General features: G+C 56.3%; 2 protein-coding genes, 2 long non-coding RNA genes and 1 other non-coding gene across 6 annotated transcripts in view; 4 read left to right on the top strand and 1 right to left on the bottom strand.

The window, feature by feature from the left end:
- SPG7 (SPG7 matrix AAA peptidase subunit, paraplegin) overlaps window positions 1-15,712 on the top strand; it is a 29,352-nt gene extending 13,640 nt beyond the window's left edge. Inside the window, exons 7-17 of the mRNA XM_036119804.2 lie at window positions 1,652-1,777; window positions 2,107-2,269; window positions 2,596-2,769; window positions 8,047-8,171; window positions 8,760-8,862; window positions 9,602-9,712; window positions 11,256-11,371; window positions 12,856-13,012; window positions 13,431-13,597; window positions 14,144-14,221; window positions 15,335-15,712. Of these exons, the coding sequence (XP_035975697.1) occupies window positions 1,652-1,777; window positions 2,107-2,269; window positions 2,596-2,769; window positions 8,047-8,171; window positions 8,760-8,862; window positions 9,602-9,712; window positions 11,256-11,371; window positions 12,856-13,012; window positions 13,431-13,597; window positions 14,144-14,221; window positions 15,335-15,535 (1,521 nt within the window). The 3' untranslated portion in view covers window positions 15,536-15,712. The remainder of the gene's footprint in view (window positions 1-1,651; window positions 1,778-2,106; window positions 2,270-2,595; window positions 2,770-8,046; window positions 8,172-8,759; window positions 8,863-9,601; window positions 9,713-11,255; window positions 11,372-12,855; window positions 13,013-13,430; window positions 13,598-14,143; window positions 14,222-15,334) is intronic.
- On the bottom strand, window positions 3,023-11,298 carry LOC118552979 (uncharacterized). Its single transcript, XR_013444444.1, has 3 exons — window positions 11,208-11,298; window positions 10,627-10,764; window positions 3,023-10,477 (listed from the first exon to the last, which is right to left on the bottom strand). It is a non-coding gene; the product is annotated as an uncharacterized LOC118552979 (long non-coding RNA).
- On the top strand, window positions 11,380-12,385 carry LOC144380335 (uncharacterized). Its single transcript, XR_013444445.1, has 2 exons — window positions 11,380-11,993; window positions 12,094-12,385. It is a non-coding gene; the product is annotated as an uncharacterized LOC144380335 (long non-coding RNA).
- A 5,189-nt stretch (window positions 15,713-20,901) lies between the features above and the next one.
- On the top strand, window positions 20,902-23,076 carry RPL13 (ribosomal protein L13). Of its 2 annotated transcripts, XM_036119805.2 has the most exons (6): window positions 20,902-21,029; window positions 21,199-21,319; window positions 21,410-21,551; window positions 21,734-21,907; window positions 22,335-22,391; window positions 22,897-23,076. In XM_036119805.2, the coding sequence occupies exons 2-6, from the start codon at window positions 21,216-21,218 to the stop codon at window positions 23,053-23,055; spliced, it is 636 nt and encodes a 211-aa protein (XP_035975698.1). In that variant the 5' UTR covers window positions 20,902-21,029; window positions 21,199-21,215; the 3' UTR covers window positions 23,056-23,076. The 2 variants fall into 2 exon arrangements, with proteins under 2 accessions (XP_035975698.1, XP_077919917.1); XM_078063791.1 differs by lacking the exon at window positions 20,902-21,029 and having other exon boundaries at window positions 21,036-21,319.
- Window positions 21,600-21,679, top strand: LOC118553005 (small nucleolar RNA MBII-202). The gene has a single exon (XR_004925773.1). It is a non-coding gene; the product is annotated as a small nucleolar RNA MBII-202 (small nucleolar RNA).
- Window positions 23,077-25,262: the final 2,186 nt, after the last annotated feature.

Here is a 25,262-nt window from a genome sequence, read left to right as displayed (position 1 = left end):
AAGCAGGTGTGTAGGCCAATTTATTCTGCAGTTTTCAGGAGCTGGGCATGACTTATTTTTTTGTTTCTCCTACTAGCTAAGACACTGAGAAATTTTTAAAGGTTGTCTTTATGTTTTTATTTTATTTTTATTTTTTTTAAAGATTTTATTTTTTTTAAGTAATTTCTGCACGCAATGGAGGGCTTGAACTCAAGACCCCAAGATCAAGCGTCACATGCTCTGCCGACTGAGGCAGCCAGGTGCCCCAAACCTTAATACACTTTAAAAGCATTCTCCTGGGGCGCCTGGCTGCCTCAGTCAAAGGAACACGCAGTGCTTGATTTCAGGGTCTTGAGTTTGGGCCCCGAGTTGGATGTAAAGATTACTTAAAAAAAAAAAAAAAAAATTCTCCTGTTGTGGTGACCTTCATTGTAACATGAACTTTCCCTCCCTGGCAGGTTGCATATGGCCAGTTAGCCCATCAGCAGAGGAGCTGGGGAGGGGCCCAGGGCCTGCTTGGAGCAGGTCTGCAGAGGGTACCTTCTGGTCACCTCCCTGGGAACCAAGACAGATTTCCACTGAGACCAGGAACGTGTTCCTGTCTGTAGCTAAAGATTCACACCCTTTTAATGGTGTCTCATTATGGGGCTATGTTGTGTTTTACTCAGCCAGTTTCACCAGTCTTGCATATTTGGGGCCGTTTATTTATTTATTTAAAAAAAATGTTTTTAAAAATTTTATTTAATTATTTGACAGAGAGTGAGCACAAGGAGGGGGAGCTGTAGGCTCCCCACTGAGCAGGGAGCCCTATTCGGGGCTCGATCCCAGGACTCTGAGGTTATGACCTGAGCCGAAGGCAGACGCTTCACCGACTGAACCACCAGGAGCCCCTATAGTCACTTTTTTTTTTTAAGATTTTATTTTGAGAGAGACACAGAGCATGAGCTGAGGGAGAGGCAGAAGCAGACTCCCCGCTGAACGGGGAGCCTGATGTGGGACTTGATCCTGGGACCCTCCCTGAGATCACGACCTCAGCCGAAGGCAGACGCTTAACCAGCTGAGCCACCCTGGCGTCTCAGGGGCTGTTTATTTTCCCTGCGGTGTTTAGATAGTACTGTGACAACCCTAATGCATGTGTGTCTTTGGAGTCTGCCTGGTGTGCCTCCTGAGGCCGACTTTAGCTCAAGTTTGCACCCCTCACCGAGAGCTTTATCTTGCCTGGTTGCTCTCCAGAAATTTACCAGCTAACATTTCTACCAAACCTTCCTAGAGCTGAGTGTTATTACATTACCTTTATAATCAGAGAGTTCCACACTAGTAGGAAAAATCATACGGAAAAATATAGTTTATGTGCAATAGATATTAAATTACCTCGTTTGGGTGGGGGGTGGTTTATGTTGGTTTTTTTTAAAGGCAAATTGCTAGACGCTAGATGAATTTCTTACTGTTAGCGATGCACAATAAACATTTCCCCTTGGCTGCCTGGAAGGTGACTTTGGGTCCCATCTGTTTGAACATGTGGAGAGGGTGTGGGAGATGAGAGCCGGGCCGAGGGGACCTGGGGCCCCTGGGACACGAAGCCCCCTTGCGCTTGCAGACCCAGCCTGCGGGTGCTAATCTTCCCTGTTGTGCTAGGAGTCACAGCACTGTGCCCTTTGTTTTTTCTGCCCAGAATCAGCTTAAAATGGCCCGTTTCACAATTGTGGATGGCAAGATGGGGAAAGGAGTCAGCTTCAAAGACGTAGCAGGAATGCACGAAGCCAAACTGGAAGTCAAAGAGTTTGTGGATTATCTGAAGGTGGGTGTGCGAGCCGAGCAGGAGGCAGGACGCGAGCGCCCTCCTTGAGGGAGGGACTGCCCCAGTCAGGCAAGTGCCGTACCTGCTAAACCAGCAGGGCAGGCTGAGTGCACAGCCCTGAGCCAGTGGTGGGGCCGAAAGCCCGCTGCTGACCGTACCCCGGGCCATCTGGGACACCTGGTCACTGCCGGAGCTCTCTGCTTTTCCCAAACCACATGAACCACAGCTGATTCGTGACAGTGCAGGAGCTGATCTCCACGTGAGTCCTCTTTTGGAAATTCTCTGTCAAACACCTGTGACTAGTGTGCTATGATCTGTTGCTTTTCCAGAGCCCTGAGCGCTTCCTTCAGCTTGGCGCCAAAGTCCCAAAAGGTGCACTATTGCTCGGGCCCCCCGGCTGTGGGAAGACACTTTTGGCCAAGGCGGTGGCAACAGAGGCCCAGGTGCCATTCTTGGCGATGGCCGGTCCGGAGTTCGTGGAGGTCATTGGAGGTTAGTATTTCCTGGGGGGCTGTGGACAAGTTTGCCCAACCATCTGTGCAGGGCCCTTCCTCAGGTGGCCGGATAGACGGGGACCTGGGGGGACAGGGAAGGACACGTGAAACCGTGTTACTGGCCATGTTTATGGAGGGAACTGGGTAGTGATGTTCTTTTGAAGCTGCTTCCATGTGTGGCCTGGGGAGTCCAGGAGGGTGAGCGTCCACCAGGGTGACTCTGTGAGACCTCGGCATCCTCAGTGGGCAGCTCTGGTCCCCGGCACAAGAGTTGGGCTCATCTCCCATTATCTGTCCAACTCCTGGTCCTCTGTGTCACCTCAGGCCTTGGCGCTGCTCGCGTGCGGAGCCTCTTCAAGGAAGCCCGGGCCCGGGCTCCCTGCATCGTCTACATTGACGAGATCGACGCTGTGGGCAAGAAGCGCTCCACCACCATGTCTGGCTTCTCCAACACGGAGGAAGAGCAGACGCTCAACCAGCTTCTGGTGGAAATGGACGGTGGGTGCCCCACACCCCCAGTCTGCTCCTGGGCGGGGAAGGGTTTCTTCTTGAGATCCACTTTCTGGATAGACCGCGTGGCTGATGTGTGTTGTTCCGGAACCTTGCCCTGATGCTCGCTGGCATTTCATTTTCCTGCAGTGACTGGTCTGCGTTTCTGCACCATAGCACCTGCCACAGGTGTGAGTGTGCCCAGACTCCCCAGCAGGTAGCAACGAGACAAAGCCAGTTGCAGAGGTACATGTCACCTTGAGCCACTCAAGAAACACAGGTTTTAATTGTAAAGAGTCAAGGTAATAGTAGAAAAGACGGAAAAAAACCTGGGAGCACAAAGGGCAGGGCAGGTCATGACACTGTTCCCAGTCTTGGGTAAACCCAGGGGATTGTGCTGTCTCTGCCGCCCAGTGCAGTAAAGGGACTCGGGGCGCCTGGCTGCCTCCGTCGGGGGAGCATGCGGCTCGTGATCTCAGGGTTGTGAGTGACATGGAATGGTTTTTTTCTTTTTTTAAGATTTTATTTATTTTAGAGAGCTAGAGAGCATGAATGGGGGTGGGGGGGAGTGAGAGAGAATCTCCAGCAGACTCCAAGCTGGGGGCGGAGCCCGATGTGGGGCTTGATCTCACGACCCTGAGATCACGACCTGAGCTGAAACCAAGACTCGGACGCTCAACCGACTGAGCCAGCCAGGTGCCTGTTAACATACGTCACATTTACCATTTTAACCACTTACAAGTGTCCACTTCTGTGATGTTAAGTACGTTCTCATTGTGCATCCACCACCACTGTCCGTCTCTAGAACCTTCTCTTCCATGACTGGAACTCTGTCCCCTTTAAACACTGACTCCCCGGCCCCTGGCAGCCCTGCTGTCTCCACGGGCCTGTCATGGCGAACAGCGTGGGCGCCCCTCAGCCCTGGTGCTGGGGTTTGCATTGGCGTGGCTGTGGGCGGCCAGGCGAGGCCTTTCCTCAGACGCTGGTGTGCAGTCAGATGCACTGATGGATTCTGTGAGCCCTGCAAGCTCCACAGATGAAAACCCAAAGCGTCCTGTCTAATCAGTCTGCGGTAAAGGCTGTGCTGTTAGGCCGTGAGGAGAACAGCGAGCGTCGGCAGCTGCCCCGCAGACCCTTGCGTCCCATCTCTGACCCTGCTGCCTGGCACCATTTGCTCCAGGACTGTTCTCAAGAGCACGTTTCCAGGGAAGGAAGCTTCCACGGACTCCATGTCCTTAGAAACGTGAGTAGAGTGAGGCCCCGGTTCTGAACGCAGCTGTCGAGAAACCGTCACAGAGGGGCCTCCAGGAGGGCCTTCCAGGCCAGACGGCAGGGAGCCCCCAGCCCCTCATGCCGCTTCTGAGGGCAGGCGGTGTGCCGTTGTTGCATGGTTTTGCCGTTACCCTCGGGAGTCTCCGACGTCCAAGAAACCACACTCAGTGCTCCTTCTTTTTTTTTTTTTTTTTTTTTTAAAGATTTTATTTATTTATTTGACAGAGAGAGACACAGTGAGAACAGGAGCACAAGCAGGGGGAGTGGGAGAGGAAGAAGCAGGCTTCCCGCGGAGCAGGGTTCAGTGTTCCTTCTTTGAACGGCCTTCCACGACCCCTTAATGCTGTGCCACCTTTGCTCAGTGTGGCTCTAGTGATCTTGGGGTCCTGCAGAGATCCGGAAGGTCCCCTCGGGTTCTGGTCACGAGGTCTCGCGGCTGGGCCTGTGGGTGCCCGAGCCTGAGGTCCGTCCGCCCGCTGAGACCCGGGACCATGTGTTTGATGAGCCTCTGCTATCAGAAGTACCAGATTTTAATGATGGCGTCTGGTTGTCTCTTTAAAAGGATGGCCAGCCTCTGCGCTATGGAGGGGAGAAGGGAGAGCAGGCTATCAGAAGTCCTCAGATGACTCACTGGCTGTCCAGGCTTCAAGCGTCCTCAAGTTCATGTCTGTCCTTCGGCTCCTGCAGACGGCAGTTCGTGCGCGAGCTTTCAGGCTCCTGGACCGGAGGGATGCCGTGGGGTTCACGATGGCCCCGTTCGTTCATCCGAGCTCTGGGTTTTTGACGCCGTCTGTGTGTGACCTCACCTGCAACTCTGTGGCCTTCTCTGTGCGACCATGTGTCACTCCAGGTGATGTGAAGGCACTCGAGGAGACCCCACACGACTCCCTCTCTGAACGCGGAGGCCATGGGAAGTAGCGTCTCTCCTGCTTATGTTGGTTGTTTGCACTTGAAGACTGAGCCCACCAGGAAGCATTTACTAAATGGCATCTTCCTCTGAGCCAAAGCACTCTGTGCTGCCATGAATGGGGTGCTTCCGCCCCAGCACTTGCTTCTGCCCCTGACCCCCAGGCCCCCAGACTGAAGGCCCTTGTTGGGCTGGGCCTGCAGAGAACAGGTCCTTTGTGTGCGGACACAGCCGGGCATTCTCAGCCCTTCAGATGCATCTGAGGAGTCTCTGTTAGTCCTTGGGGAAGGGCAGTGCCGCTTCATTGAAGTGCGGGGCACGGAGCAGACGCTGTGCCAGTCGTGGGAAAAGCTCACTGGAAAGAGAAACCCCCGCTCGCGGGTCAGGACGAGGCTGCACTACAAGACGGCCAGGCCACATGGGATGGGCACCTGTGCAGAGCGCTGGGGTCCCGCCAGGCCACTTACCGGTGGACAGTCACCTTTCTACATCTTTCATAGCACCAAGTGCCCCTTGCGGTGGATGCCTTCACCTGAGCCTCTGTGTTAGCAAGAGCCTGTGGGGTCATGAGCTCCGGCCTCACACGGAGTCATTAGAAAGTCCTAGCTCCCGTCCACGTGGCCTTTTCCATTTTAATCTGTGATCTGTTTTAAGTTACTTTTGTAAAGACGGGAGGGTTTGATCATGGCTCCTTTTTATGCCTGTGGATGTCCAGGTCTCCAGCTCCGTTTGTTGAAAAGGCTGTTGCTTCCTCCACTGAATGGCTTTTGGGCCTCTGCCAGCGCTTGGCTGGGCGTGTCTGAGAGTCTCTGGGCCCCCAGTGTGCCGCGCTGGCCGACGAGTCTGCCCCTCCGCCACAGCACTCAGCCCTCCTCAGGCAGCAGTCTTGGAGGAAGGTGGGCTGGCTCCTTGCGCTTGGTTCCCTCAGCTGAAACTCTTGCGGTGGTTGTGCTTTGCTTTCTCCTATAATTTTAGAACAAGCTTGTCCACATTTCCCAAAAGATATTGCTGAGTTTTTGAAAGGAACACACACATCACAGGAGAGCCAGGAGGAAGCATGGTGGCAGCGCCAGATGCTGGTGAGTGCTCAGAGAGGTCGGACCCAGGTCCCCGTGTGAACCTCGATGAGCCTAATTTCAATAAAGCAGCCAGGGAGGCGTGAGCAGACACGCTGCTGGTGGGAGTGTCCAGTGGGGCAGCCTCTCTGGGAGACAAAACCACACACACACACCTCCTGTCTGACCCAGCTCTAGCACTCCTGCGTGCTTATCCTAGAGAAAAGTTTACCCAAGACCTTCCCTTACCTGTGGGAGCTGAAGACTGGAAGCAGCCCGCATGTCCACCAGCGCATGCAGCTTCTAAACTCGGTGTTTCCTTGTCCGGGAAAGAAACGAACTTCTCACACTGAACTGTCTGGATGGGTCTCGGGATCGTGGCTCCATGTCGTACAGTGCCATTCACATGAGATCATCAGAGACGGAGAGTGGACCGCTGTTCTCCCACAGTCGTTTTCGGCGTCGGTGACTCAGCCTTGGCCTGGGAAGGAGGTCATTTCGGAAGTCTGAGCAGGGAGTCCCAGCAGGTCCCCCGACCAGGGCTCTGGCTCCCCACCTTGTCCGAGGAGTGGAGCTGCGTCTGTCCCAGGGCCCTCTCTCCAGTCAGCCCTCCTGTGTCAGAGTGACGTCTTCTAAAACCACGGTGCAGGCAAATGCAGCACAGGGTCAGAAGTGTTGCCCCTGCTGGGTGGGGCCTGCTTTTGCTTCCAGGTTACTTCAGAAGTCACGGTTATCACGAGCCATAGTCTCCGCTCGACACATGAATGGGACCGGACCCATCACGGTGTCCTGGCTTATCGCATTCCAGCAAGAACGCACACGCACAGGAGTGTTCCAAGGACTTCCTTGGGAGTGGGGTGTGGTTTGGGTGTCCTGGTGGCTGCTGCTCGGTGACTCGGGTGTCAGGTCCTTGGTGAGGAAGTGCCCCCCCACCCCTGGCCCGTGCGCTCAGCCAGGCCCCTCACTGCCGTCACGGGGTCCTGGGGTGGCGTTACTGACAGTCTGCCGGGAGGTGCCCCACACACTCTCAGGGCCTAATTCTCGAACACTTCTTTTAAATATCACTTAACACTTCACAGGTAGTTTTAAGTTGTACTTGTCAATGTCAGCTTATTAGGAATTTTTTTCATTAGCAAAAGATAGATCATGGCATTTTTGTTTGTTTAATTAAGTGGGCTCCACGCCCAACGTGGGGCTTTGAACTCAAGACCCTGAGATCAAGAGTTGCACGCTCCATCGACCCAGCCAGCCAGGTGCCCCTGAAATCTTTAATTTTTAAACTTTGTGTCTGGACCTTATCACATATACGTAAGTGCAGAGAGAGATGTGCAGTAACCCTCCACGTCGCAGGCCAGCCCCGTTCCATCCACACCTCCTCCCATCCTCTTCCCGGGTGGGTGATTTTAAAGCCAGCCTAAAGTTCTGAATCTTACGTGCTTTGGACGTATTTGTTTACGTTCAGAGAAACACCACGATCTCACTGTAACACGTACTCTGAAAATACATGTATGACCCTCTGATGCCCAGTCAGGCCCAGATCACCCAGTTGCTTCTTGGATGCATTTCTGCAGGTGTTGCTTTATCCAGATTAGGGTCCAGTCTAAGTTCTCATGAAGATCTGGGCCACCAGTGGTACTTTTTGCACTTTTAAATTCCTGTGAGAAACCTGAAGCCTCCAAACCCAGGCCACAGACCAGTGTTCAGAAACTTCCGCTTTGGCCCACGGCTTTGCACCAAAGGAGCATGGACTCAGTGCCCCTCACTCCCCGGCTCTGCTGGGCAGTTACTGAGGAGAAATGCGATCCCCCCAGGATGCTGTCTGGATGGCCGTGCAGGCCCCCCCAAGAACCATCTGTGGTTCTGCATCTGGACTGGCAGCCTCGGGAAGACAGGCGAATCCTTGCTCTCATGGGGAGCTTGATCCTGGGTCAGTCCACATCTCCTCATTCAGAGCGCCGTGTGTGTTCCTGTCTCATGGACCCCAGTGGGAAATCAGTCCCACCCTGTGTCCTGAGAGGCGAGCTCTACCTGAACAGCTGTCTTCCCCTCCAGGAATGGGCACCACTGACCATGTCATTGTCCTGGCATCTACCAACCGAGCTGACATCTTGGACAACGCTCTGCTGAGGCCTGGCCGACTGGATCGACACGTCTTCATTGACCTTCCCACGCTGCAGGTCAGTGCGGCCGGGGGCTGGCTGTCGTCTGTCTGACTTGTCTTTGGCTTATGGCTCTGCCTGTGGCTTTGCAGCTTGTTTCATTCACCCATAGTTTTTCTCTTTATCCGTAAACATTGGGGCTGAATTTTATAAGAATCTTGGGAGAGCCTCAGAATTCTCGTCCTGACCCCCTCGAGTCTGTAGGTCCCAAGGCAGCAGGAACCAGCAAGCAGTGATGGGTGGGGAAAGGGCTCAGAGTGTGTGCGTAATGGTTCCTGTTCCCGTGCCCCAGCCAGCAGTCCTCCTGGGTCTGACACTCAGACCATTACTGCTCTCTCAGAAGCAGAGCGGGGCTCCCCTCTGACGCTGCATTCCAGAGCAGCTTTCCATTGTTCTGACTTGGGGGTCTAGGAAATTGAGAATGTATATGAACCAGATGTTCTACAAAACAAGCCTTATGTGCATGATGCGCTTCGTTGTTTCCTTCTTCAACCTTCCATTTTTGAAATGCTGCTGTAGGTCGGGAGACAAAGAAAGGGATCTAACAGCCCATCGTTCCTGTCTGCGGGGCAGGAGTGAGCCCACACTTGGGTCCTTTCTCTGCAGGAAAGGCGGGAGATTTTTGAGCAGCACCTGAAGAGCCTGAAGCTGACCCAGGCCAGCAGCTTTTACTCACAGCGTCTGGCAGAGCTCACGCCGGGGTTCAGCGGTATGGAAGCTGGTTCCTGCTAGTCCCGAGGGTGCAGGCCACCCCCCGGTGCCCTACACCCCCTGCTCTGGGCCCCACGGTCAGCACAGCCTGGGCGGGAGTGAGGTCGTGCACAGAGAGCCTGTAGAGGAGAAAAGAGCCACGCTACACTTTGCTTTTCCTGCGAGTGGCGCCAGACCCGACTGGTTCTGCTGCGGCATGCGGGGCGCACTGTGCCTGTGCCCCCATGGGCGCTCCGGGCACTTCTGCCCGCGGGACTCTGCACACTGGCCCTTCAGTGCCGCTCCACGCTCGGGCTGTGTACCCTGCTCCCTGCAAGGCAGTGCCGTCCGAGGCCTCGTGGCTGTCCGAGCGCAGCACGGCCCTCCTCACGGTTCGTTCTCATTGAGCAGAGACAGATCACAAATCAAGATATTTTCTGTGTGGCTCTCATTTTAAAGGGTAATATAAACAAAATCCCTTTTACTAGAATTTCTTCCCTTTGGATTTTTCTTTAATGCCCTGACTAGAATTGCATGGGCCCTGGAGCGGGAACTCCCAGGGAGAATGAGACAGCAGGCGGTGCTGAGCATGCCGCTGGGCCCTGAGGTGGCCGGAGGTGGGACCGCACAGGCTGTGCTCCGGCTCTCAGTGGTGTGAGTGGCTGCAGCAGAGGACAGAAGCGCCTTCTGCGTGCTCTCAGCCTCCTGCCCACGCCCCCCTCCCCTGCCCTCCTCTCTCACCCCTGCTGTGCGGACAGGTGCTGACATCGCCAACATCTGTAATGAGGCCGCGCTGCACGCCGCACGGGAAGGGCACACGTCCGTCCACACGTTTAACTTCGAGTACGCTGTGGAACGGGTCATTGCTGGTACGAGGGGCATGTTCTCAGCAGGGCTGGATCCCCGAAAGCACCCAGACAGAAGAGGGGGTGGAGGGAGCCAGGTCAGGCTGACACGTGACAGAAGTGATCAGCGAAGAATTATCGGACAAGAGAACTATAAGGAAAGTGTTTCTATTTTTAGAAGTCGGGTTGTTCCAATGTGTCTGACTTCTCCTTAGTTTAAAATACCAGGGATATGCTGAAGAGCAGACACACTCTTCAGGTAGAAACACAAGGATCTCGCACACCCAAGTGTGAGTGGCGCTCAGCCCCTCAGCTGTCGATGGTGCCTCGGAGCAGACCACACAGGGCACCATCCACGTTGTGGGGTCACGGCCGCCGCTGCCGGGGGACAGAGGGTCTCCTGAGAGCTACGCTCTGCTGCCTGGCCCGTCTCTGCTCTGGGTAGCAACAGGAGGGGTCTTGGCAGCGGGGCAGGGAAGGGGGCCTTCCAGCAGAGCTCAACGGTGGCTACTCAAAGTGGGGTCCCTGGTTTTCTGTCAGGAGAGTGGGATTGAAACTGAGAGTCTCCAGAAGTTTCCACGGCCCCACGTGTCTTGTCCTTGAGCAGTGTTCAGTCCAAGACACTGAGAGTTTTTTAAAGAGGGAAACTGTTCGTTCCCATGGAAGTGTGAGAAGCACCGGCCTTGCATGTGGGTGGGGAGCGTCTGCAAGGGGCTCATCCCTGTCACTCTCGGCTGAGCTAAAATCTGGTACAGATGCCACCAGGTGTCCAGGCTGCAGCTTAGGAGTCTGTGTGGACAGAAGGAACGAAAGTGGCTGTTTCGTACTACAAACTTGGCTTCATATAAGCCACTCTGTTTACGTGGAAGTTGATAAACTCACACTGATAGTGTCAAAGCGAGAAAGACGGAAGTGCTGCCCACGCTGGCGCGGCCTACCTGAGCTAGAGCACTCGGGTTCACGTACAGCCCATCCCGCAGCCTGTGGCCTCCGGTCCAGATGCTCAGAACCAGCGTTGCAGTAGACGGAGGTGGATGACCCTCGAAGCACACAGCCAGACCCAGAGCTGGTCCAGGCTGTATAAAATGGGAACACAGGAAGGTGTGGGGAACCTGGGCTGCGGAGAGAAGCCTCCCCAGTAGCTCAGACGAGGTAGATGGACTAGAATCTCAAGGTGGGAAGCGGTCAGCTAGCAAGGGCCTGCAGCTTCCAGCAAGTCCGGGGGAAGAGCCTCTGCGAAGCCTAGACCTGGGTGGGGACCCCATCTAATCACAGTGGCCCTGTGCCCCGTGGGCCCCTGAGGGTGGGCACTCGTAAAGCCTGCAGGAGCTGGTCTGCTCTCCCCGGCATTCACAGAAGTAGAAACAAACAGGGACCGTCCAGCATCTCTCCCCTCACGAGGAACAGTTCGGGGTGCTGGCTTGGGGCAGAGGCACAGGAGGTGAATGTCAGGCACCATACTGCTTTGATGGCACGGGGTGCAGCTCTGTGAGGCCAAGGGAGTGCCCGGCATGCTTACCTAGGATCACCTGTGTGCCCAAACTCAAATCCTTGTGCATCCTTTCAGGGACTGCCAAAAAGAGCAAGATCCTGTCAAAGGAAGAACAGAAGGTGGTTGCATTTCATGAGTCGGGCCATGCCCTGGTCGGCTGGTTGCTGGAGCATACCGAGGCCGTCATGAAGGTAGGGTGTCCGCGTCGGGTGGGTCTGGGGTCTCGGTGGCTCTAAGTCCAACTCACCCTTGAACAAAGCTGACTTTGGAAGCAGCGTGTGTGTTTTTACTTGAAGAGAAAGCGCAGTGTGAGTAAAAGTGTTGATGTGGTGGCCCCTAACCTTAAAAATAAGTGAGTTTGGTTCACATTAAAAAAATACCACTCTTGGAGGCATTTGTGACTTGACGAAAATTTATTAGGATCCGCTGCTAACATCAGAACAACTCCCCGAGAATGTGGGTGCAGCTTTTACGGTGCCTTCCACACACACCTGACGCACGGCCCGGAGGAGAGCCGCGCAGGTGCTCTGGTCCCACGGTGCGGGGAGGGGGCCGCAGCACCGCTCGTCCCTGACACCAGCAGTGGGACGTGGCAGTCACCAGCCTGGCACGTTGGCGTTTACGCCCTTCTTTTCAGAAGGGTCGTCACAGCCACGTAGACAGTCTGCCAGCGTCTGACAATGCCTGTTGATCAGGCCAGCTCCTCTTACACTCAGCGGCGGGCGGGGAGTCCAGCGTCTGGTGACAGACGGGGGGATGCCGCCATCACTGATGATCTGGGTCAGGCCGAGGGTGAGGAAGGCAGGGTTCAAGGTAGGTACCTTAATGCAGTATCTCAAAAACTAAAATAAAAATTAATGCAGAAAAATCCTGAATGAAGTAAATATCGTAACTTAAAACTTGCTGTTCTTAGAATTTTTACTGCATGTAACGTCTAAAAGATACATCTGTCGGGGGCGCCTGGGTGGCTCAGTCGGTTAAGCTGCTGCCTTCGGCTCAGGTCATGATCACAGAGTCCTGGGGTCGAGCCCCGCATCGGGCTGCCTGCCAACTTGCCCTGCTTGTGCTCTCTCTCTCTCTGTCAAATAAATAAATAAAATATTTAAAAATAAAATAAAATAAAAGATACATCTGTCGTAATGAGACCCCCACCCCCCGGCCCTGAGGCTGGCTACTCAGGGGAAGGTGGTGAAGTCCCAGCTACAGATATGGTCATTCTTTACAGCCGTTTACATTGTAATTTACTTCAGTGTTGGATTTAAGTTTCCTCTTCAAATTTTCCGGGCACTAGGAGCTGGTCATCCTGCTGCCCGGGGCCCCATTGGCTGCTCGTGCGGCAGGTCCTGCTCTGCTGCACCCCCCCCCCCCCCGCCGTGTGTGCACCTGCCGTTGGGCTACCGGGGGGCAGAGCAGCAAGGATAGTCTCCACTGTCCTTGGTGTCCCCAAGCCAGCGTCTCCGCAGGTTCGTGTGGTGCCCGTCTGTGCCGTTGTGCTTTACTTCATGTACCCATCGGGGTGCCCAACCACGTGTGAGCTGTCCTTCTTCAGTGACAGGGTTCTCCTTTGCTATAAAAATGGGGCCAGTACAGATTTGCTCTAACCCAGGCGCCCTCCCCCCTTCATCTTTAAAGTGCGAATCCTGCCCGCTCACTCGGGCCGCGTGACACTCTGCAGGTCTCCATTGCACCACGGACAAATGCAGCGCTGGGCTTTGCTCAGATGCTTCCGAGAGACCAGCACCTCTTCACCAAGGAGCAGCTGTTTGAGCGCATGTGCATGGCCTTGGGCGGCCGCGTGTCCGAGAACATCTCCTTCAACAAAGTCACTTCTGGTGAGAAGCCAGCCCGTGCGGGTCCTGGAGTTCTCAAAGTGCTTTCACACCCACTGTCTCCTGCGTGGGGGTGGGAGGGCGAATCTGAGGGAGGAATCTGAATAGTGGGACAGTTTCAGTCAGCGTTCTCAAGCTGTTACTTCACTGGGATGTCCAGAGAGGAAGTCGAGATGTTCCTCACTTGTTTCCAGTGACACTGGGGTTCAGTGTTGACAGCTCTGCTGGTGCAGAGCGGGACATGGGCTGGAGAGTGCCAGGGGAGCGAACCCACATGTGCATCCCAGGTAGTAACTCAGAGTCGTAAGACAGGATACACTTGCCTCCTGGGTCCTTTGCCTGTGCCGGGGGGGAGGGGGGGAGCGTGCCCTGACTTGGCCCTTCCAGGAAAGAAACCTCTTTCTTGACCCCCACACTCCAGGGGCTCAGGACGACCTGAGGAAGGTCACACGCATTGCCTATTCCATGGTGAAGCAGTTTGGGATGGCGCCAAGCATCGGGCCCATCTCCTTTCCCGAGGCGCAGGAGGGCCTCACGGGCATTGGACGGCGCCCCTTCAGCCAGGCCCTGCAGCAGATGATGGACCACGTGAGTCTGCACAGCTTGCTCGGCATGGGCTGCGTCCATACTGCGATGGGGTTAGGGCACGGGTCTCTCTTGGGTGCTGGCGCCGTGCCCTCTGCCACACCGAGCGGAGTGCGCTGTTGTGGGGTCCTCATCAAAGGCGTTCCAATCCTGACACTCAGCGAGTGTCTGTTCTTGGGTGAGGACTTGTGTGGCTTCTGGTGAAATTGTCCATGACGTGACACTAGGAAGGAAATAGAAGAGACGCCCCAATGATACCGCGGTGCCCCATGGTCGCTGCACCTGCAGGACACGCTGCGTGCTCCACGGGAGACGGGGCCAGGGCGGGTGCACGTGTGAGGGGGCCTCGGGCCCGGAGGACAGAGCTGAGGGGCATTCCCAGGGCACGGGGTAGGGGCAGCCGAGCTCTCCTGGCCACGATGAGAGAAAAGCTGCGTTCCTGTCCCTGCGTCTCCTTTGTGAGCTCTGGCGCCAGGACCCGGCTACACAGGACATGGTGAGTGTGGTCACCCGCCCCGCGCGTGACCCAGCTGCTGTCTTCGTTGGCAGGAAGCGAAGCTGCTGGTGGCAAAGGCCCACAGGCACACGGAGAAGGTGCTGCAGGAAAACCTGGACAAGCTGCAGGCGGTGAGGGTCTGGGCGCCGGCCTGTCCCTGCACAGTCGTCACTGCACGCTCCTCACGGCAGGCCTCCCGGCACACACAGCCGCAGAGAACGTGTCCACCGTGTGCTCCGCCCAGCTCAGCTGAAAGCTCCCATTTCTCGTACCTCGTCCTCAGCTTCTTACTGTGAACACGTCAAGCCAGTCCCCTGAAGCAGGCAGAAGAACGTAGTACTAAGTGTGGTCGGCCTCACTTACTCTTTCCCAGCTCTTAAGTTTTTCCTACAATTTTTATTTTTTAAGTAATCTCTGTGCCAAACGTGGGGCTCAAACTCTCATCCCCGACATCAAGAGTTGCAGGTTCAGGGGCGCCTGGGTGGCTCTGTCGGTTACACGTCTGACTTGATTTCGGCTCAGGTCATGATCTCATGCATGCTGTGTCCTCAGAGGGTTGCTCCCAGACGAGCAGCACCTGCCTCCCCAGGGCGTGTGTGAGCAGTGCAGGGACTGAGCCAGAATCAGCTGTTAACAAGGCCCGAGTGCCACACGTGTGCAGGACTCAGGCTCCCTGTGCAGGGGCCCAGGACGTCCCGCCTCTGCCCTGTTGGTGGGTTACAGGGCTGAGCAACATACCAGACCTGGCCTGCGGACAAAGCGGCCGCGCCCATCAAGGGTACTTGGGACTTAGTTCCTTGTGTCCGAGACTGAGCCGTCAGCACGGGCTGCTGGTGCAGCGCGCACACACAGTTCATTCAGCATGTTCTCCACGACCACATCTAGAGAGGCTGAGGCTCCCTTCCCACACCAGCTCCCCTGTCCCCACAGTCCAGCCTCCCCTCGCTCCCCCACGTGCAGACACACACACCTTGTTTGGTAAAGGAAGTTGAAGTTGCCCCAGAAAACAGACTTGGAAGGGAAGCAGAAAAATTAATGAGGCTGGCAGCTGGGAGAACATCTCCAAGGTCGAGACAGGGAGGGATTCTTTACTTGAGCTGCCTGCTTACGCTGCTTCCCTGGGAAAGTGGCCTGCCTGGGGCGTCCTGCTCACAGACACCCCCTCTCTCCTGGGTGCTCCGCTCTCAAAAGGCCCTTCTGTGTCCTTGTCTGGGGCTCACACACTGCCCTGTTTGTTCCCTCAGCTGGCGAATGCCCTGTTGGAGAAGGAAGTGATAAACTACGAGGATATCGAGGCCCTCATCGGTCCACCACCTCACGGGCCCAAGAAGATGATCGCTCCTCAGAGGTGGAGTGACGCAGAGAGGGAGAAGCAGGACGTGGGGGAGGAGGAGGCACCTCAGCAGCCCCCACTTCAAGGGGAGGAGCCGTCTTGGCCCAAGTAGTTAGACCTCCTTGATTGTGCCTCGGGATGTGGCGTTCCTGCCGGACGCAGGAGGGGAACACCTTACTCAGACCCACTGAGATCTGTACCTCCTCGTAGCCCTCACTGGTCTCTGAAAGGCTTCTGAGATCTATTTACTGACTTCCTCCCTGTGAGTAGTAAACGTCCCTGCAGACGATTTAGCTCTGGTTTGTAGATCATTTTCCCCGCGGGGAGGGTCATCCGTGCTGGGTGCAGGTGCTCCCAGGCTGGTGACGCTGTCATTTTGTGGGTGTGAGAGAGCCAGGGGCAGCGCAGCGTCCGGGCCCCAAGCAGCTTGTTCCTGCCTGGGGCGTGTGCCGCAGCGGCTGTGTCTTCAGCTGCTCTGACTTCGTCGGAGTGCTTGACAGCATCTGTGGTGAAAGGCCCCCCTGAGCTGCCTGCTGCCACCCTCCCTCGCTGGGCCCGGTCCCTGTGCTCACGCACCCACGGGGTCAGCGCTGGGGACAGCAGTGGGCTCTAGAGCATGAAAACACTGCCACCTACCGCTGCATGATGCGAGCACGACAGCCTCTCCTCGCGTGCTGGTGGGGAGGGGACAGACGTCCTGAGACCTGCTGCGGTACTTTCTAGCCAGTTCTGTGGGTGGGAAGTCCGTCTTTGCACCACACGACCAGCTGTAACCCAGCAGAGGGCCACGTGTTTCGGTTTATAATTTCAGCCACGTGACAGCTGGTTGAAGAGCCCCTTTTGTAGGAATCTGGGGGAAAGGCCGTAGGACCCCCTCACTGCAGCAAGTGGGGTGCACTCGGCTCCTTGTCCCCCGGGGTGTGCAGCACGCACTCAGGTGCTCGCACCTGCTGCTCTCATTGCTTCTGCCTTCCCTGCAGTGGCACTTCCGGGCAGAATGGGGTGTTCTGCTGCCCGTCCCACAGGCAATGGCAGCATGTGGGCAGGTACAGGTCACACCTGAGGGAGGGCAGCTCTGACAGCACACTCGTGCTTTGACCCCAGTTCCCCAAATTCGTTTCCAAAGATGGGCATGTGCTTAGGAGGGCTCTGGTCTCTGTGCCCAGGGCGGCACCCTAACAGTGGATGTGGTCAAGCTCATCCCCCCCTGTCCTTGACCATTAAAGTGGCCTTTGCTGGGTGCCAGAAGATACTTAGGAATTGAATGTAAATGGCATGGAAGTGGCCCCCTGACCCTAGTGGAGACCAGTGCAGCCTGTCTCCCTAGCACTCACAGGTGTGAGCAGGCTCACAGCCACACCGGGAGGGAATCTCTCTGTGCTGACCGGTAGAAGCCAGGTGTTTGCAAACTTTGGTCCTCCAACTGGTCCTAAGTGATGTCACCTCCATGTCATCAGATATCTAGTACTCAAGAAGAGTGCCAGAAGTTCTACCTCCCCCGCTACCTCCTCATGGACTGAGCCTGCCTCTCACCTCCCGTAAGGAGCCTTCTCCAACTGCACGTGGGTCCCTGAGCAGCCAGAGCACGCTGGGCAGCCTGTGTGCTCAACGCTGGAGCTGCAGCCCTGACCCTCTGCCCCCCCCCACACACAGCCTGTGTAACACGGCCTGACTGGAGCTTCTGGAACACACTGAGAAAGACACATTTTTGTTAGTAATCTCTACACCCCAACGTGGGGCTCGAACTCACGACCTGGAGATCAAAAGTCACAGGCTCTTCTGACGGAGCCAGCCGGGCGCCCCGAGAAAGACAAATGCTTTTTAAATAAACACGTATATTTAACGCAATCATCCTCAGAAGACAGGAAAGTACTAAGAGAAATTAACATGTGTCCTTAAATAATACAAACTGTTCTCCACTGTAATGTATACTCATCAACAAACACTTATGATTGTTTTGTTATGCTCATTCAAAGCTTATTTTTTGTTTTGGTATAAATGACACACATCATATTAGTTTCAGGTGTATGATGTAACGATGCAACGTTCATGCATATTGCAGAATGATCACAATAAGCCTAGTTAACATCTGTTGTCATGCAGGTATTTTCTACAGTGAGAACTTTTAAAATCGTACTCTAAGCAACTTTTATTTATTTATTTATTTTTAAGATTTTATTTATTTATTTGACAGAGAGAGACAGTGAGAGAGGGAACACAAGCAGGCAGAGTGGGAGAGGGAGAAGCAGGCTCCCCGCTGAACAGAGAGCCCGATGCGGGGCTCGATCCCATGACTACTGGGATCATGACCTGAGCCGAAGGCAGACGCTTAACGAGTGAGCCACCCAGGCGCCCCTAAGCAACTTTTAAACAAAACATTTATGATTATAATTCTAATATTCTTCCTGTTGCCTTTCACTGACCTCAAGCGTTCCTTCAGGTTAGGGTTCTCTGAGTTAGCCTACAGCTAATCTTTGTGTAGGCCACGATTCTGGACAGCTGAGATGCTGGAGAGTTGGGGTTCTGTGATTAAGCAGCAAACATTATCCTGTCCTGGCTGTTACTGGGCTACTGCTTTTCCTAACTCAACATATTTATATGCCATATTAATATGACATAGCATGCTAGTTTTTGCATAGTGTTTTGGGATATATCTTTTAGCCCCCAAAAAACACGATAAAATCACTTTGCTGCTATGATACTAATTTAAGAACTCAAGGTGTATGTCTGAGAGGGCTCCACACACTACTGCTGACTGTTTAAGTGGGATTTCTTTGAAGCCAACACCCACAGCATCGGTGGGAGGACACCAGTCAGGTACAGGTACTGAATGAGCAGGCTCTGCTGTGAGGAACAGGCTCAGTCTTGCAAGGAAATTCTGGGAAGCTGTCCTGAGCTCCTCCCACACCTTCAGGGGTGTCCACCCAGGAATCGCTGGCCACCTTGAGTGCAGTTCCCAGGGGTATTAGCGAGCTCCTTCAGTGGCCCTTGCAGGGCAAAGTTGGGGACAAAAGCCTGGAGCAGAGCCGTGGCTGTGAAATTCTGTGCCCAGGACAGGGCCTGTCCCTATAGCTACTGATTTCTAAAATGCTTGAGCCAGCCAAGTCTTTGTATCAGAAGGACTCCTGCTTAATAGTTGACAACGTTCACGCTTCTTTTCCAACAAGAAAGCCGAGCCCGTCCCCAGCAGGATTTCACATCAGAACCAGTTTCACCTCACTATTCTGCACACTTTCCAAAGGAAGTAAGTGTGTGGAGTATTCGAGCATGGGATACTGGAATCTGCAATCTGGCATGGTGTGTGCTGGAGACCAAGATTTTTGAATTACAACTTCACTTTCTTACCACTAACTTGATTTCCGAGCAGTGTTTCTATTTTCAGACCTCTGTCCCCCAACCAGTGACCCATGGCCACATCTCAACTATGAGCGGCTGGAGCGCAGGTGGAGATGTGGGTCGGGGCAGATGGAACTGCATGAGTCTGGGAGTCTGCCCAGAAAGAGAAATTGCAGGTAGGGACAGGAATGTGTCTGAGATTAGTAAGAGCAATGATCCACTGAAAGGGGTCTGAGAAAGACATGGGAGGTGCAGGCTACCATTTGATAGATCGTATTCAAAGAAATACGGCATGGGCCAAGGCAAGTGTTTATCCAACAAGTGTTTTCTCCAGCATCACTCTGCCGCAGTTACGCTGCCACAACAGAGTGTGGGTTCAAGCTCCAGTGCCACTCGAAAGAAGTGAAATGAGATGGGGGAGAGGCCGCCTCAAGGTTTCTGTGAGGCCTGAACGAGGGACCGCCCGCTCTCTTGCACGCCCCTCTGCTGCACCGCCTCGGCCACAGCGGGCCCTAAGAGCACATCGCACCGAAGCAGAGCCGGGTGCGGTTCTCATCCCGTGCTGAGCGCTGTGCTGTGTTCCGCGGCCTGAACACAGCCAGTCGTCCCACTTCACAGAAGGGAAAAGTTAAACAACGGGCCCAACGCCTCCAAACTAGTACAAACGTAGAACCCAAGCCAACTGCACAGCCACCTTCTTAGCGACTGGTCACTGACCCTCCAGTTCAGCCCATCTGCGTTCATGAAAGTGGCAGAGACCAAAGCGATTTTAAACTTCACCTTCACTTCACAGATACATACCGCTTCCAAGCTTGTGAGAGGTGCTTTCGCTAGCAGCCTTGCATTTGCTGACAACTGTCGCTCAAGCAGGCCTGGTCTAGTCCTTGTTGCCTCGCTGAGCAGGTACTTATTAAAGGCAGGGCCAGGGCTGGAGCTCTGCATGCAGGCTCAGTGCGTGTGAACAGACCGCAGGGCCCCATAGATGAACCCTGTAATGCCTCAGTGCATCCCAACCCGATCTTTCTAACACCCAAGGGCGTCTCAACAGGCGTCTCAAAACTCTTGATCAGCAGCCCACGAGCCTCCAAATGTCTCATTTAGTGTCATGAAATTCTTCGAATGTTGTTTTTTTTTTTAAAGATTTTATTTATTTATTTGAGAGAGAGAGAATGAGAGACAGAGAGCATGAGAGGGAGGAGGGTCAGAGGGTGAAGCAGGCCCCCCGCTGAGCTGGGAGCCCGATGCGGGACTCGATCCCGGGACTCCAGGATCATGACCTGAGCCGAAGGCAGTCGCTTAACCAACTGAGCCACCCAGGCGCCCTCGAATGTTCAGTTTTATTGGAAGCCTGGTGCTTGGGGCGAGGGTGGGAAAGCAGGGATCCTGGGATGGAAAGGCGGTTTCCTAGACTCGCCCTGGAGACGAGGAGCCGCGCGGGGCGCAGGTCATGGAGGTCTATCTGGCAACTTGGCATCTTCTCAGGACGCTCGTCTCGTGCAGGCGGCAGTCTGCGGCCGACCCCGCACGCTTGGCCCCAGCCGCCCGACCTCGGGGAAGGTAGCTGACCCCTCCGCCAAGCAGAGGCGGTTGTGCGGTGCTGCGTGAAAACGCATGGAAGTCCTTATGCCCCCGAGAGAAAAAGCTCAGCAAGTGTCAATTCTGTGTAAAGAAAGAAGCACAAGGGGCGCCTGGGTGGTTCCGGCGGTTAAGCGTCTGCCTTCGCCTCAGGCCCTGATTCCAGGGTCCTGGGATCGAGCCCCGGTCCGGGCTCCCTGCTCAGCGGGGAGTCTGCTTCTCCCTCTCCCTCTGCTGCTAGTGCTCTCGCGCGCGCTCTCTCTCTTCAAATAAATAAATAAATAATTTTTTTTAAAGAGACAAGTACAAATGTTCGGAAAAGATGGAAAGCACAAAGACCGGAACGCGAACGCGACGTTTTAGGGTTGGGGCACGTACCGAGTCCCGTGACGCGCGGACGCCGGAAAAACGGCACTTAAAGCGCCGCTGCTCTCCTCTGGCCTGGCCGTTCCTCTTTCAGAGCCGCGGAGTCCCTCAGCCGCCCGCCTTGGACCCAGTACGGCTCCGCTTCCAGAGCGCGGCGGGTGGGAGGCGCCATGTTCACCCAGGGCCGGGAGGGCGTACACGTCACTTCCGCGACCCCCGGCTCTGATTGGGCAGAGAGCTTCGGCGCTTTTGATTGGCTGAGCCCAGTACCATCCCAGGGTGCTTTGCGGCGCCAGTTCTTTTCCGCTCGCCGTTCTCCTTCGGAGGAGGTGAGTGTGCGGGATCCGGGCGCCATTGGTAGCGTCGGGCCGCATCCGCTGCCATCCGCTGCCATCGGCGTAGGGCTGCTCCGGGCGCGGCCACAGAGGGGCTCCGGGCCCGCGCCGCAGACGGGAGAGGGCCGTGGCCCGGGCCCTGACTCGCTCCCCGCGCTCCCAGGCCCGTAGGCGGCAGCCATGGCGCCCAGCCGCAATGGCATGATCCTGAAGCCCCACTTCCACAAGGACTGGCAGCGGCGCGTGGCCACGTGGTTCAACCAGCCGGCGCGGAAGATCCGCAGGTGAGCCGCGGTGCGGGGCGTACGGGGCGGGGGCCCGCGGGGCGGCGTGGACGGGGCGGGCTGAGCGAGCCGACCGCTCTGTGTGCGCAGACGCAAGGCCCGGCAGGCCAAGGCCCGCCGCATCGCCCCGCGCCCCGCGTCCGGGCCCATCCGGCCCATCGTGCGCTGCCCCACGGTGCGCTACCACACCAGAGTGCGAGCCGGCAGGGGCTTCAGCCTGGAGGAGCTGCGGGTGAGTGAGGGCGCAGCCGCGCGGGGGGCTCGGGGGGCTCGCAGTCCGTGATGACAGTCTCCGGAATCGCTGTACTCCGTGATGAAAGTACGCTGAACCCTTTTCCATCTGACGGCTGAGCGCCCGGCGGCCGCGCGGCGCCGCGGGGACCCCGGGGGCTTCATCCGTGTCTGTCGGGACAGGTGGCCGGCATCCACAAGAAGGTGGCCCGGACCATCGGGATCTCGGTGGACCCGAGACGGCGGAACAAGTCCACGGAGTCCCTGCAGGCCAACGTGCAGCGGCTGAAGGAGTACCGCTCCAAGCTCATCCTCTTCCCCAGGAAGCCGTCGGCGCCCAAGAAGGGCGACAGCTCTGTGAGTGCCCCCGGGTCCTGGCGGGCCTGCCCCCCACACACGGCGCACGGGGCGGGGAGGAGGAGGAGGCCCCCGAGTCCACGCCGGCAAGCACGCTCCGGTTCTGTGTCCTATAACATCAGACAGGCTGTGCGGCTGCAAGCTGGGTTTCTGGATTTTAACCTGGAAGTGCGTGTCTGCTAACACGCCTCACGTGCAGCCGCGCCGGCTCCCTGGGAGTTGGCGTGCTGCGGGCCCACACGCCGGCGGCCTGCATCGGGGTTCACACGTGCTGGGTGTGCCTGTGCTGCCGCGGTCAGCCGACGGGACAGGGACCCAGGCCCGCCACCCGCGCAGCAGTAGGCAGGGCGTCGGCAAGAAGGGGGGCTGTAAGCTGGCGGCCCCTGGGCGTGTGGTCTGAGCCCGGGTGACTCCCTCCTTCAAACAGGCGGAAGAACTCAAGTTGGCTACCCAGCTGACGGGACCAGTCATGCCCATACGGAATGTAAGTGGGGGTGTCGGAGGATCAACCAGTGAGTGCGTTGGGGTGGGGCTTGCGTTGAAGGGCGGCAGCCGGGGTCTCTGAAGTTTTACAGGTTTGTGAAAAAGAACACTTTAACTCAGGAACATTACCCTGTATTCTTAACAGATGGGTTCCTTGAGGGAGGGCCTTGCCCTCATCTTTGGGGACTCGCTTGTCACAGACACACGCTTCTCACTATTTGGAAAGGCCAGGTCACTCCCTGGACACGTTGGTGATCCCACAAATGACTGGGCCCTTGAGGGTCCTCTGGCAGGAGAGGTGGGCCCAGGACTGCACACATCTGAGGTGGTTGCTTCTACCGTGTGTCTGGGGTGACGTTCCAGGTCATGTCATTCTAGTCCTTAGTGGCCTCAGTGTGGCCTTGCAGCAGTGGGCAGGCAGACCTAGCCTGTTCTCTCCTCCTGCAAGGCTTCTGCTGACATTAGGTCCTAGGCAAGGGTTTGACGCCCCCTGTGCCCCGGTCCAGGTCTACAAGAAGGAGAAAGCCAGAGTCCTCACAGAGGAGGAGAAGAGCTTCAAGGCCTTCGCCAGTCTTCGCATGGCCCGTGCCAATGCCCGGCTGTTTGGCATCAGGGCCAAAAGGGCCAAGGAAGCTGCAGAACAGGACGTTGAAAAGAAAAAATAAAGTGCAGTTAACAACTCGTGATACCTGTGGTGTGCATGTGATCCTGGTCTCCTCGGGTTGGGGGCAAGAACTTGGGGACCTGCGACCTGGCCGGAGGGACGGCATATTTGCAGGGCAGCATTTTACTGTCTATGCTTTAGGACTGTTGATTGAATAACTCGAGTACCTTTCTGGTGGAGGTGTTGCAGAGAGTAATTGTTACCAGGGTGGTTTGCAATTGAGCATTTGGGATTTGGGGCCAGATCCTCCTGGGCCTGTCTGCACCTGTGCATGCAGGCTCTGGTGTGGACGGCTGGGGTGGGGCTGCCCAGAATCTGTTCTCAGGCTGCTGTGCCTGTGTGGCAGCTAGACGGCCGGGGCAGCCCAAGTGCCCACGCCAGAGGAAGGCTGGAGGCTGGACCCCGTGTGGCAGTGCGGCACCCCCGTTCCTTTGAAACCACTGCATGGTTTCTGCAAGTGAGATGCTGAGATGGGGCCCTGGCAGGGCCTGCTGTGAGGATCCGTTTTGGGGGCCGTAAGGTGTGGATGTCCCAGCGCCGCTGGTGTCCTGCACCGGCCGGTTCCTGTTGGGAACGAAATCCCTAGTAGGTTTTCATCTAAACAGATGATTTGGAAGGTTATTTACTTTTTTCACATCTGAAGGGGTGCTTATGGGGTACTGATTTCCGTGCTCCTTTTCTGCATTTGGAAGTTGTGGAGGGACCAGGAGCCCTAGCTGCGTCCCTCACAATCCCGGGCAGAGGGAATGAGGTGGGGCTGCCTCTGGGTGGCCCGGTGGCGGGTGGCTCTTCCTGGTGCCAGACCCCTGGCTGTGGTCTTCGCAGGTTGGGGAGCCCAGGCCTCCAGGTCAGTGCAGGGCAGGGGCCCCTGTGCTCTAGCCTCGGGGGTGAGGGGAAGAAACATTAACGTCCCCTTCTGGCGTTGTGCCACCAGAGTGAAGGGCCTTCCCGGATGCAAGAAGCGCCTGGAACAGGCCAGGCACCTGCTGGTGAGTATGCTGGAGAAAGGCTTGGGGAGGGGCCCGGGCTGTAGGACCCTGTCCACTGGGCTGTCAACACTTCTCACCTTGTCCAGTGGTGGTGGCAGCTCTGCTGGGTCACCTTGACTAGGCCACTTCTCCGAGTCCCACTCCATCCCTCAGCTCAGTGCCATGGGTGTTCGGTAAGTTAGGTGTGCCATCTGGTGAAGCCGGGCAGGAAGGAAGCCTCATCCTGTGAACTGACAGGAGGTTCAAGGGGGCTTTGGAAGGTGCCAGGGCCCGACCGCTGGACCCACCCTGGACTCCCTGAGCTCAGGCTGTGAGGAGTGACACCTGCCTACAGTCCAGAGTGCTCTTGGCAGGTTCGTGGATGTTTGTGTCAGCTGGGACTGACCCAGGGACCTTATGGGAGTCTGGTACGGGCTGTGACTGTGGGTGCGGAGCTCAGCTGGTCTGAGCTGTGGCGCCGTCAGGGAAGCAGCGAGCCCCAGCCCAGCCAGTCCTGAGGCTGAGGAAGTTTCCCTGTGAGGTGCTGCTGACCAGCGTCCAAACCCCAAATTATGCTGGTGCCCTGGTGAAGCCTTGGGTCGTGACCAAGACCTTGTAACTGGGGAGACAGACTGAGCGTGAACTCACACTTGGAAGGGATGCAGGTGCTGACCGGGGGCTGGAAGACTGCTCCTGTGTGTGTCCGCTCCAAGGCAGCGCTCGCCGCCGCCAGGGTGAGAGGGTCCTTCGTCCACAGGCCATCCCCTGGCCCTGGGGTAGCAGGATTCTGCTACCTGGAGGATTTCCCCTTGAGTGTGGGCAGAACTGTGCCCGGAGGGGGCTCCTCACCCCACCGTGTGTCTGGCGGGGCCCGCCTTGAGGGAGCAGCCGCTGGGGAGCCACAAAGCAACGAGACAACAGGGCCTCTGTCCTCTCTGGGTGAGGAACTGAATTGCACCAACCAAGGCCTCCCCTGAGATGCCCCTGAGCAGGGAACCCAGCTGTGGTTGGCCTCACCTGTGTATGTGGTTAATTCGAAAACCAACCCAAGTGGAGGCACTGTTTCCTTTAACCCTTTCTGACCCTGGGTGGAAATCCATCAGCAGGCGTGGGCTCCTTATGTGGCCATCGCCCCTCGGAGAAGTGGGTGGGGGTCCGGACGGTCATCTGTGGGTTGCAGGTGCATTTTGGGGTCAGATTCCCAAAGTGGGTGCAGGGGTGTTGCTAGCAATGCCCACGA

This window comes from Halichoerus grypus, chromosome 15, assembly GCF_964656455.1.
Source record: "Halichoerus grypus chromosome 15, mHalGry1.hap1.1, whole genome shotgun sequence".
NCBI lineage: Eukaryota > Metazoa > Chordata > Mammalia > Carnivora > Phocidae > Halichoerus > Halichoerus grypus.
The sequence above is the reverse complement of the archived record's forward strand: the minus strand, read 5'-3'. Positions and strand labels throughout refer to the sequence as shown.

Bases quoted from the DNA above. Each gene is read 5' to 3' on its own strand.
- RPL13 (XM_036119805.2), top strand. From the start codon at position 21,216: ATGGCGCCCAGCCGCAATGGCATGATCCTGAAGCCCCACTTCCACAAG. The intron at 21,552-21,733 runs GTGAGTGAGGGC...CTGTCGGGACAG, and splicing joins TCAGCCTGGAGGAGCTGCGG to GTGGCCGGCATCCACAAGAA. The intron at 22,392-22,896 runs GTAAGTGGGGGT...GCCCCGGTCCAG, and splicing joins CAGTCATGCCCATACGGAAT to GTCTACAAGAAGGAGAAAGC.